The sequence below is a fragment of the Eschrichtius robustus genome, chromosome 6, assembly GCF_028021215.1.
Source record: "Eschrichtius robustus isolate mEscRob2 chromosome 6, mEscRob2.pri, whole genome shotgun sequence".
NCBI lineage: Eukaryota > Metazoa > Chordata > Mammalia > Artiodactyla > Eschrichtiidae > Eschrichtius > Eschrichtius robustus.
Genome location: NC_090829.1, coordinates 14,415,768 through 14,428,399, shown reverse-complemented (window position 1 = coordinate 14,428,399; position 12,632 = coordinate 14,415,768). Strand labels below are relative to the sequence as shown.

Sequence of the window (12,632 nt, the reverse complement as noted above, 5' to 3'; positions counted from 1 at the left end):
ACTATTCTATTCATAATAGTAAAAAAGTAGAAACACTATAAATGTCCATCAACAGATGAATGGATAAACAAAATGTGGCAATATCCATACAATAGATTTGGCAATAAAAAGAAATGAAGTACTAACACATGCTACAACGTGGATAAACCTTGAAAACATGCTAAGTGAAAGAAGACAGTCACAAAAGATCACATATTGGATGAGTCCATTTATATGTGATGTCCTAAATAAGCAATACAGAGACAAAAAATAGATTAGTGGGTGCCAGATGCAGGGGAGAGGGGAGGAATTGCTAATATATTTAGAGGAGTATTTTTGGGGGGTGAGGAAAGTGTTCTATAAATAGTTAATGGTGATGGTTCACAACTCTACAAATACACTAAAAAACCACGGAATTGTACACCTAAAAAGAGTGAGTTTTATGTTAAATAAATTATATCAATAAAGCTGCTATAAAAACAAAGCAAAAAAGTTTCAAGGTGTGAATGATGGAGGTAAGGAATTATGCTCGGAGCACAGAAATAGTTCTGCTCCAAATAATTACAAAAAAGGAAAGAAAAAAAAGGATTGTTTTAAGTCACAGTCATTACTAAGAACATTAAAAGTTTTCCCAGGTGACCACAATTACTGATAAGCTCACAAAGCAAAAAGTATTACTGGAAGTTTGTTCTTTAGAATTAATTCAACAGTATGCTATAATTGTATTAAAAAGCAAAAGCTATATTATGATGATTAGAGCAATTTAACTCTTGAGGAAAAAATAAAGATCATTTAAATATACAACTTTTTTTAAGGCTAAAAGAACTAAAGAGACTCATACTATTCTGGATGTGCCAATATTCTAACTTTGCTCAATGAAATTAACTGAAGAAAAAAATTTCAAGACAAGTATTCCACAGGATAACAATTAAGTAGCTCATACAACTGAGCTACTAAAAGGAAACAAAATTAAACACTCAAATCTTTCAAAATTGTAGTCAGTTTCTTAACGCAAACCAGAAACACTACAGAATTCAGATGTTGCACCATTCTAAGAAGTTACAACACTATTACCTAAAAAATGGAAAGTTAAGAATAAGAACTATCCCACCCTCTCTCCTCATTCTCCAGAGGAAAAAAAAAAAGAATAAGAACTAAAGTTATTGGCTTTGTGCACATGTCATGTTTTATCTGTCTGAGGCCTGATCTGGAATAATGTGGTTACCTATTTGTCAAAGTGTGGCACACTCATTTTACTTATTACTGCTCAAAATGACCATAGACTAAACGGTCAAAAGATGCCATTCACTGAATACTCAATGTATTTAAGGTATAATTTTAAAACCTTCACATACTCCATAACAATTCATTTAATCCTTATATCAGTCTGAGGGGTAGGAATTACTATCCATTTTACAAAAGGATACATAAGCATGTACACCTTGCTTTGACCACGCAAGTTACTGAAAAATGTCATCATCCCCTCCCAAGGAAGAGACCAAACCCAATTTTTAAATTTCATTACAGGTTTAAAAAAAGATTACAAAATGCAATATTGGCATATTTTCCCTGAGAGTCAAATGGAAATGAATATGTATTGATAACACAGGCTTATCTTTAAGCGACAGAGTTAACACTCCACTACTACATAACATCATTAATTGACAGCATTCAAGACAGTGGATAACTGGTTTATATTCCTTTTAATTCCTACCAAATTCCTTCCCAAGACAGACAGAGAAAACCAGACATATCAAAAGAAAAAAGAACAATAATTTATTCTAAATGTAGCATTTGCATTTAAAATATGTACATATGCTTTTCAGAAGAGAAGGGCTGAATGACATTATTGAGTTGTGCAGTACTATTCAAGACACTGAAAAAGTAATGTTTAAAATACTTTATAGAGGCAGAGAAAAGTAAAACCAACAGAAATACTTACTTTCCCCTCCATGAATGTTTTGTTGTGTAGAAACATGCTAAATCCTTATTTTCCCTAATTATGTTCATTTTGTGCTGAAACCTGAAAGATAAAAATATGGGTAAATTTCATAATAGTGCTATCCTTAAGAGTTTTCCCTAAATCTCCCATACCATAATTTCATAGCCTGCCATATGGCACTGATTTTAAGACACCAATTTTTCTACAAGACCATAAGGTTTTAAAGGATAGGGATGGTCTGTTCACCTCTCTATCACAGCCTTTAGCACAGCATATTGTCACAGCTCTCTTCCACTACACTGGGTTTCTTGAGGACAAGAATCACCCTCTACCAACATCTCGATTGCAGAGAACCTAATAAAAAAAATGTTAAAGTAAATGAATCTTTAAATCTCACATTGCCAAACAATGTCTTAACACACGATGGGCACCTACAAATGTTTGCCAAGGGTCAAACCAATTCTAATAGGTTTTTGTCTATTAGACAAAACACTTAGCTAAACACTTAGCTGCTAAGCGTCAGCCATCTTGCTGTCACTGTCACTTTAAAGGGAACCTATTGTAAACAAGTAAGGTTTAATAGTCTCATTATAAAAGTAATTCAAGTACATAATAAAAAAATTTTAATGTTCATAAAGTAATGCATCTTTCATCCTAGCATCCAAAGATAATCATTCTAGCTTCCCTTCTTCTGGCTAGAAAAAATAACTTTTTAAACAAAATTGAGATTGTCATTCATACCACTTAACCTGTTTTTACAGAATATTAACCTTTTTCCACAGAATTATACTTTGAGAAAATAATTTTTAAGTCACATGGTATTCCATACTAGAACAATGCTACTCAAAGTGTAGTTGCAAACATCAAGATGAGTGCAGAAATTAAGTGTTTAGAAATGTTTGTTACAGTTTGGTTAGTGAACTCTCTAGTTAAACAGGACAGTTGAAGATTGTTGAACTTCCTAACAGCCACAGGCAGAGGGACCATGTTATGTGCAATATTTCAAGATTAGTTTGTTGACTATAACCTTGAGGTGTCAAAAATCCAGAATCCATTTATCTCATGAAAAAATTTCAATTTAGCTAATTTTACACAATAATTGCATAAACTGGCTACTAATGAAAGACTGATGATAAATTTTGAAAATTCTGCATCATTTGCTTCACACTGAATAAAAGTTAAAAATGAATATGGTCATTTATTTTTGGTCACTTGGCTATTGCTTCCTACCCTTAATAATTAGAAATGCTCTCTAAAAAATACTATAAGGTACATACCAAAGGGTCAATAATGCAAACTGAATGGTTAGAAGTATGGTTCACTTAGCTTTCTTTACATCTTTATATGTCTAAACTTTTTTTAGTCAACAAGTATTCTTTTCATAATTAGAATAAAACCATTTTCATACAAAAACATTTTTATAACAGCTTTTTGAGACACAATTCACACACTATAAAATTCACCCTTTTAAAAGTGTACAATTCATGGGTTTTTAGCATGTACACAGAGTTCTACAACCAACACAGTATTTTTATCACCCCAAAAAGAAACCCTGCTAGCAGCCACTCCCCAATCCCCCTCACTCCCACCACCTGGCATCCACTAATCTACTTCCTGTTACTACGCACTTGCCTATTTTGGAATCCCATACAAATAGAATCATACAATATGTGGTCTTTGTGACTGGCTTCTTTCACTTAGCGTAACATTTTCAAAGTTTATCCATGTTGTGGCATGGATCAGTTTCCTTCTATTGTATAGATGCAACACATTTTGTTTATCATCAGTTGATGGACATTTGTGTTGTTTCTACTTTTTGGCTATTATCAATCATGCTGCTATGAACAATCATTTTGTGTGAATGTTTTCATTTCTCTTGGATATATATCTGAGAGGCAAACACATTTTTAAAGATACCTCTATTTTGACATTGCTTTCTTCATTCTTCTTGTTCTTCTATCAGCAAATTAGCAAGGGCCTCTGTACTCTATGTATTGTAGAATGCTCTTCCTCTAGATATCTACATGGCTAACACCTTCAGCTCCTTCAACTCTGTGTCCAAATGTCACCTTTACAATGAGGCCTAGCCTAACTATCTTGTTTTAAATTGTAATTACCCTCCTCATTCTACACTCTCTATCCTAACTCCTGCTCATATTTTCTCTAGGGTACCTTTCATAGTCCAACGTGCAATTTAGTCTATTTATTATTTATCTAATCCTACTAGAATATCCAGAGAGGTATTTCTGTCTGTTATGCTCATTTTCTCTAGGCTCTCCAGAGCCTACAAGAGTACCTGACACAAAACAGGTGCTCAATGAGTATTTGAGTGAATGAATGAAATTCAGCAACCCCATGAGCAATTCTGATGGCCACTTCAAACTTGATATTCTAAAAGGTACTCCCAAATAAGGTTTTGGCAAACCTTCTGGAAAAACATCAATTCATGCTCTGAGGAATAATAAGAGAACCACAAGTAACAGCAAGTTTAGAGAAACCATTATTGTTACCAGAGAGGAAATATCTCTTAACAGTCAATGACATCTTCCTACTAGTGTGCATGGAGACAGTTAAATATAGTCCTGTCATTTGGTGTGCTGTTTTGTTTTTTCTGGATTGTGTATCTGAAATGACACAGGCAGCCAACCAAGAATTACTACACCAGCACACATCATCCCTGCCTCCTGAATCACTTGTAGTAAACGATATTGCTGAAAAGAAACTTAGGTTGGATCTCTGAAAAGGTGCCAAAAAAGTGAAAAACTATAGGTCTACAGATGATATTTTCCCCTTACATACTGTAACTGAAGATTGGAAAAATGTAAGAAAAAGGAGGACAGAAAAGGTAAATGGCTGATATTGAAGAGTGGTGTTTGGATTCCGAGTCCACAATTTCTTACATCAGAATGACTGACTGAACCAAAGGCCTATCTAGAGAAAACTGACAAGAAAGAAAATGTGTTTGAGTGAAGACTGGCTGACCTCATCAAGGGACTTTAAAAGTGAGAGAAAAAATAATGTAAGAGTTTAAAATGACAGCCACAGAGAACTTATGGCATGACCCAGGAGTAAAGATCCCTAATAAATCAAAGGCGGGGGGGGGGGGGCGGGAATCTCACAATAACAAAGCAAATTTAAGAATTAAAAAAAAAAAAAACCCTAAAGAATGATCTCGTAAGTATCACTGGTTTGGGGGAATATATAACTCAAACGGATTTTTTAGGAGGGGAATTAAAACAAGTTTACATCAAGAAGGTTTATCTACCACTTTTTGGAGACCTATGAACTCGGGGGTGATGAAAACACTAGACTCCAGAGAGTTCCAAGGTTAGGATAGATAAAGGGAGAGAAGATAAAACACATTAATATAAAATTAAACTACTAGAAGACATAAAGATGGCCAACAGGTATATGAAAAGATATTCAATGTCACTATCAGGGAGATGCAACTCAAAACTACAAGATACTCCCTCACACCTGTTCGATGGCTATTATCAAAAAAATAAAAGACAACAAGTTTTGGTGAGGATGTACAGAAACTAGAACCCTTGTACACTGTTGATGGGAATGTAAAATGGTGCGCTATGGAAAACAGTATGGAAGTTGCTCAGAAAAATTAAAAAATAGATTGGGGAATTCCCTGGCGGTCCAGTGGTTAGGACTCAGCGCTTTCAGTGCCATGGGCCCGGGTTTGATCCCTGGTCAGGGAAATAGGATTCCGCAAACCGCGTGGCATGGCCAAAAAAAAAGAATTATCGTATGATCCAGCAATCAAACTTCTGAGTATTTATCCAAAAGAACTGAAATTAGGACCACTAAGAGACAGCATGGCCATATTCACTGCAACATTATTTATAAAAGCCAAGATGTGTAAACAACCTAAATGTCCATCAACAGATGAATGGATAAAGAAAGTGTGGTATACACACACAATGAAATATTATTCAGTCTTAAAAAAGGACATCCTGGGCTTCCCTGGTGGTGCAGTGGTTAAGAATCCGCCTGCCAATGCAGGGGACACGGGTTCAAGCCCTGGTCCGGGAAGATCCCACATGCCGTGGGCAACTAAGCCCGTGCTCCACAACTACGGAGCCTGCGCTCTAGAGCCCGTGTGCCACAACTACTGAAGCTCACGTACCTAGAGCCCGAGCTCTGCAACGAGAAGCCACCACAATGAGAAGCCCACACACCGCAACGAAGAGTAGCCCCCGCTCGCCTCAACTAGAGAAAGCTACGCGTAGCAACGAAGACCCAGTGCAGCCAAAAATAAATAAATTTATAAAAAACAAACAAAAATTATAAAAAAAACGGGGCTTCCCTGGTGGCGCAGTGGTTGAAAATCTGCCTGCCAAGGCAGGGGACACGGGTTCGAGCCCTGGTCTGGGAGGATCCCACATGCCGCGGAGCAACTAGGCCCGTGAGCCACAATTACTGAGCCTGCGCGTCTGGAGCCTGTGCTCCGCAACAAGAGAGGCCGCGATAGTGAGAGGCCCGCGCACCGCGATGAAGAGTGGCCCCTGCTTGCCGCAACTAGAGAAAGCCTTCACACAGAAACAAAGACCAAACACAGCCAAAAATAAATAAATAAAATAAATTTAAAAAAATTAAAAAAAAAAAAATTATAAAAAAAAAAAGGACATCCTGCAATATTCACCACCACCAGTGAAACTTGAGGACATTATGCTAACTGAAATAAGCCAGTCACAGAAGGACAAATACTGCATCATTCCACTGACACGAGTTATCTATAATAGTCCAACTCACAGAAGCAGAAGGTAGAATGGTGGTTGCCAGGGACCGGGGTGAGGGGGGAAATGGGGAGTTGCTAATTAACGGGTATAAAGTTTTAGTTATGCAAGATGAGTAAGTTCTAGAGTCTGCTGTACAGCACTGTGCCTATAGTTAACAATAATGTATTGTACACTTAAAAATCTGTTAAGAGGGTAGATCTCATGTTAAGTGTTCTTACCCTCAAAAAATTAAATTTTTTTTTTCTTTTTGGCTGCCTTGGGTCTTCGTTGCTGCATGTGGGCTTTCTCTAGTTGTGGCGAGCAGGAGCTACTCTTCATTCTGGTGTGCAGGCTTCTCATTGCGGTGGCTTCTCTTGTTGTGGAGCACAGGCTCTAGGCACGCGGGCTCAGTAGTTGCAGCGCATGGGCTCTAGGGTGCGTGGGCTTCAGCAGTTGCGGCTCGCAGGCTCTACAGCTCAGGCTCAGTAGTTGCGGCACACGGGCTTGGTTGCTCCGTGGCATGTGGGATCATCCTGAACCAGGGATCGAACCCATGTCCCCTGCACTGGCAGGCGGATTCTTAACCACTATGCCACCAGGGAAGTCCCCAAAAATTAAATTTAAAAAATTTTTAAAGTATACCACTATCTGGCCTGTCAGAAAAAAAATACTGTATTCCTGATGCAGATTACAATGCTAACAGAAAAATATAATGTAGGATTAAAGGATTCTCTGGACATCAATACAAGTACCTATGGCCAAAATCAGCACACTTGATAATTACCTCTCATGTTTTAGGAAGCAACAAGTGATATTGCTATTCTGCATCCAATCCTGAATGACAACAATCCAATAAAGGCTAAGGCTAGTAAAATGGAAGTGCTCTTTATGGAAGAAAATCACTCCTCTACCTGAAAAGCTCACCTTCAGCCATGTTATATTTAGGTAAGGGTACACTGGAGAGATAATGAAGGCAGGAAATACTTACCTAAGTAGCCAAGTCAACCCCAGAAATGATGGGATAATTCAAAGCTAATATTAGTGCCTGCACAGCCTCAAAATGGAAATTAGGATAACCCTTTTCTATTCTGAATCCTGAGTAAAGATTATCCTAAAATTGGGGAGGGTAGGTGACCCTAACCAAAAAATTATGACATGTCCTGAAATTATGCAACTTTTATTAAGGACTCATCATGTGTTAATGAAGACACCGGGCATTTACCACCCATTTATGTATCTCACTGTCCCCATAACAACACTAAGATACAGGAATGATGATCCCCATTTTATTGACAAGAAAACAGAATTAGAGAAATTAAATCATTTCTCTAAGGTCACAACAACTGGTAAGTGATTGGGCCAGGCTTTTGAACTCAACCTGCTTAACTCCACATTCTATATACTTAAGCTTAACTATAATACCGTCCTTCAAATTTAGAAAATCAAAATAAATTCATTCTGACCATGTAATTACAGATTTATCATTGACAGCACATTCCTAGATTAATTCAGAACTAGTTCCAGTTATTATCTTCACCTGGAAATATGATTAGGCACTTGTTGGAAACAACTTTGAAACCCACAATTTCAAGCAGTGCAACAAATTACCGTACTTAACACAGGGCAAAAGAAATAAAACAAAAAAAGGTGTTGCCAATGCTGAAATACTCTACCATGTAAAAATAAATATTTTAAATGTTTCCATCTATAGATAAGCTTACATTGTTTTAAAAAAACAACGTGTTCAAAACAAATACATGACAACAGAAATCTGCTACCAATATGTGGTTTCAGGATAATTTTTAAGGAGAATTCAACAGAATAATACTATTCTAACAAACAATGAGCTTTTAAAACCACCAGATTAATGAGATAGTTTGGGACCTACTTCCCAATGGTGTAATATTAATCTCTCCATTTTCAAGTAAATCTATTTTATATGCTCAATAAAACCTCAACCACTTTGCGATAAAGTCATTTCATCTAATGAAGGTAACTGATGTGGAAACTGCATTAACTCTTTCAGACCATGAGGATATTTCTAGACACACAGATAACTCACTAGTGGATAATGGTAATGCACAGATATTAGAAAAATGCAGAAAAAATAAGACAAGAATATTCTGTGCTTGACTATATCATTTAAAGTGAGAGTTGGAACAACTTCAAGAGAACCACTGGAAAATGAGTAAAAGCAAGTCTAGGGGTCCCCCAAGTGCCATGGTCAAGTGATAATTCAATCTAGGAAGACCCACTTGGAATACCTCCCTGTAGCACAGATAACTAGAGGTGCTACCGCACACACTAAACATTAACTAATGATGAGCACAAGAAGCTAGTGTTAGTAAGATACACGCTGGAGTAGTTTTAATAAGCTATCACCAAGATAAAAGTGGTGAATTTTAAAAATATTACTTATGGTCAAAGACAGACTAGTGATAACTGCCATTTACTGGCTGCATGACCTTGAACAAAAGTTTCCTAACTTCTCAGAATCACAGTTTATCTATAAAATAGGGATGACAGTACCTGTCTCAAAGGGCCATGGTGAGGACCAAGTGAGATAATTGAATAAAGGGGTTAGTGTGATGTCTGGGTCAGAATAAGCACTCAAAAATATACTTAATATTTTTGTTAGCAATCATAATAATTATTACTGTACTTTAAATATACTACCCCAGATATGCAATAGTTCTTTGGAGTATTATTATTTCATTTTCAAGATTTTCTACAGGCCCCTGTACTTTTTAAGGCATTATGGAGGGAAAGTTGTTATTAAATTACTTGATCCTAAGTCTTTTATCTATTAACTTCAGCCCTTGTACTATTCAATGTATATCACCAGTATGTCACACAGAATTTCTACCTTCAAAAAGTGTTCTATTGATTTAATCAGTATTCATAGTTTTTAATGTGCTCATTCAAAAATAACTATACCAATATATCATATTTCTTAAACTGGATGGAGTACATCAGGGTATTATCATTATTATTATTTTATTCTTTACAATTTCTTTCCTAAAGTATTTTTAAAAAGAAAAAATAAAAAAGCCAAGATAACCATGATAGATGACATTTTAAAAAATCATCTTAAGTCAACTATAAGCTTCTCTTTATTTCAACTTTATTCCTACAAAATACTATTATTTTGCAAGTCAATCTTATTTACTACATTTAAAATATCTCCCTGGGGTCTGGGCAAGATGGCGGAAGACTAAGACATGGAGATCACCTTCCTTCCCACAGATACATTAGAAATACAGCTACACGTGGAACTGCTCCTACAGAACACCCACTGAACGCTGGCAGAAGACGTCAGACCTCCCAAAAGGCAAGAAACTCCCCACGTACTTGGGTAGGGCAAAAGAAAAAAAAGAAACAACAGAGACAAAAGAACAGGGACGGGACCTGCACCAGTGGGAGGGAGCTGTAAAGGAGGAAAGGTTTCCACACACTAGGAAGCCCCTTCGTGGGCGGAGACTGCGGGTGGCAGAAGGGGGAAGCTTCGGAGCCACGGAGGAGAGCACAGCCACAGGGGTGCGGAGGGCAAAGCGGAGAGATTCCCGCACAGAGGATCCGTGGCGAGCAGCGCTCACCAGCCCGAGAGGTTTGTCTGCTCACACGCCAGGGCAGGCGGGGGCTGGGAGCTGAGGCTCGGGCTTCGGTCGGTCGGATTGCAGGGAGAGGACTGGGGTTGGCGGTGTGAACACAGCCTGAAGGGGTTAGCGCACCACAGCTGGCCGGGAGGGAGTCCGGGAAAAAGTCTGGACCTGCCAAAGAGGCAAGAGACTTTTTCTTGCCTCTTTGTTTCGCGGTGCGCAAGGAGAGGGGATTCAGAGCGCCGCCAAAAGAGCTCCAGGGCGTGAGCCCCGACTATCAGCGCGGACCCCAGAGGCAGGCATGAGATGCTAAGGCTGCTGCTGCCGCCACCAAGAAGCCTGTGTGCGAGCACAGGTCACTATGCACACCGCCCCTCCCGGGAGCCTGTGCAGCTCGCCACTGCCAGGGTCCCGTGATCCAGGGACAACTTCCCCGGGAGAACACACGGCACGCCTCAGGGTGCTGCAACTTCACTCTGGCCTCTGCCACCGCAGCCTCGCCCCACATCCGTACCCCTCCCTCCCCCCGGCCTCAGTGAGCCAGAGCCCCCGAAGCAGCTGCTCCTTTAACCCTGCCCTCTGTGAGTGAAGAACAGACACCCTCAGGCGACCCACATGCAGAGGCAGGTCCAAATCCAAAGCTGAACCCTGGGAGCTGTACGAACAAAGAAGAGAAAGGGAAATTTCTCTCAGCAGCCTCAGAAGCAGCGGATTAAAGCTCCACAAACAACTTGATGTACCTGCATCTGTTGAATACCTGAACAGACAAGGAATCATCCCAAATTCAGGAGATGGATTTTGGGAGCAGGATATATTAATTTTTCCCCTTTTCCTTTTTTTTCTGAGTGTATATGTGTATGTTTCTGGGTGAGATTTTGTCTGTATAGCTTTGCTTTCACCATTTGTCCTAGGGTTTGGTCCGTCCGTTTTTGGTTTTTTTTTTTTTTTACTTAAAAAATTTTTTTCTTAATAAATTTTTTCTTAATAATTTTATCCTTATTTTTTATTTTAAAAAATTTAAACAATTTAAAAAAAAATTTTTTTTCTTTTTATTTTAAAAAATTAAAAATTTTTTTCTTAATAAACTTTTTTCTTAATAATTTTTTTCTTATTTTTATTATAAAAATTAATAAATGTATTTAAAAATATTTTTTTAAATTTTTTTCTTAATAAAATTTTTCTTAATCATGTTTTTTTTTATTTTTTGTTATAATAGCTTTATTTTATTTTATTTTATCCTCTTTCTTTCTCTTTTTCTATTTTTTCTCCCTTTTATTCCGAGCTGTGTGGATGAAAGGCTCTTGGTGCTCCAGGCAAGCATCAGGGCTGTGCCTCTGAGGTGGGAGAGCCAACTTCAGGACACTGGTCCACAAGAAACCTCCCAGCTCCACGTAACACCAAACAGCAAAAATCTCTGAGAGATCTCCATCTCAACATCAAGACCCAGCTTCACTCAACGACCAGCAAGCTACAGTGCTGGACACCCTATGCCAAATAACTAGCAAGACAGGAACACAGCCCCATCCATTAGCAGAGAGGCTGCCTAAAATCATAAGGCCACAGACACCCTAAAACACACCACCAGACGTGGACCTGCCCACCAGAAAGACAAGATCCAGCCTCATCCACCAGAACACGGGCACTAGTCCCCTCCACCAGGAAGCCTACACAACCCACTGAACCAACCTTAGCCACTGGGGACAGATACCAAAAACAATGGGAACTATGAACCTGCAGCCTATGAAAATGAGACCCCAAACACAGTAAGATAAGCAAAATAAGAAGACAGAAAAACACACAGCAGATGAAGGAGCAGGGTCAAAACACACCAGACCTAACAAATGAAGAAAAAATAGGCAGTCTACCTGAAAAAGAATTCAGAATAATGATAGTAAACATGATCGAAAATCTTGGAAATAGAATAGACAAAATACAAGAAACATTTAACAAGGACGTAGAAGAACTAAAGAGGAACCAAGCAATGATGAAAAACACAATAAATGAAATTAAAAATACTCTAGAAGGGATCAATGGCAGAATAACTGAGGCAGACCGGGTATGTGACCTGGAAGATAAAATAGTGGAAACAACTACTGCAGAGCAGAATAAAGAAAAAAGAATGAAAAGAACTGAGGACAGTCTCAGAGACCTCTGGCACAACATTAAATGCACCAACATTCGAATTATAGGGGTCCCAGAAGAAGAAGAGAAAAAGAAAGGGACTGAGAAAATATTTGAAGAGATTATAGTTGAAAACTTCCCTAATATGGGAAAGGAAATAGTTAATCAAGTCCTGGAAGCACAGAGAGTCCCATACAGGATAAATCCAAGGAGAAACATGCCAACACACATATTAATCAAACAATCAAAAATTAAATATAA

General features: G+C 38.2%; 1 protein-coding gene across 2 annotated transcripts in view; it reads right to left on the bottom strand.

The window, feature by feature from the left end:
• The window catches only part of DNAJC13 (DnaJ heat shock protein family (Hsp40) member C13), a 122,637-nt gene that overhangs the window by 95,857 nt on the left and 14,148 nt on the right, over window positions 1-12,632 (bottom strand). The window contains exons 1-2 of one of the 2 annotated variants that reach the window (XM_068545914.1): window positions 2,168-2,255; window positions 1,922-2,002 (exon numbers count right to left, since the gene is read on the bottom strand). In XM_068545914.1, coding sequence (XP_068402015.1) covers window positions 1,922-1,989 — 68 coding nt within the window. In that variant the 5' untranslated portion in view covers window positions 1,990-2,002; window positions 2,168-2,255. Of the gene's footprint in view, window positions 1-1,921; window positions 2,003-2,167; window positions 2,256-12,632 lie in introns of those variants that run through there. The other variant, XM_068545913.1, reaches the window with a different exon arrangement.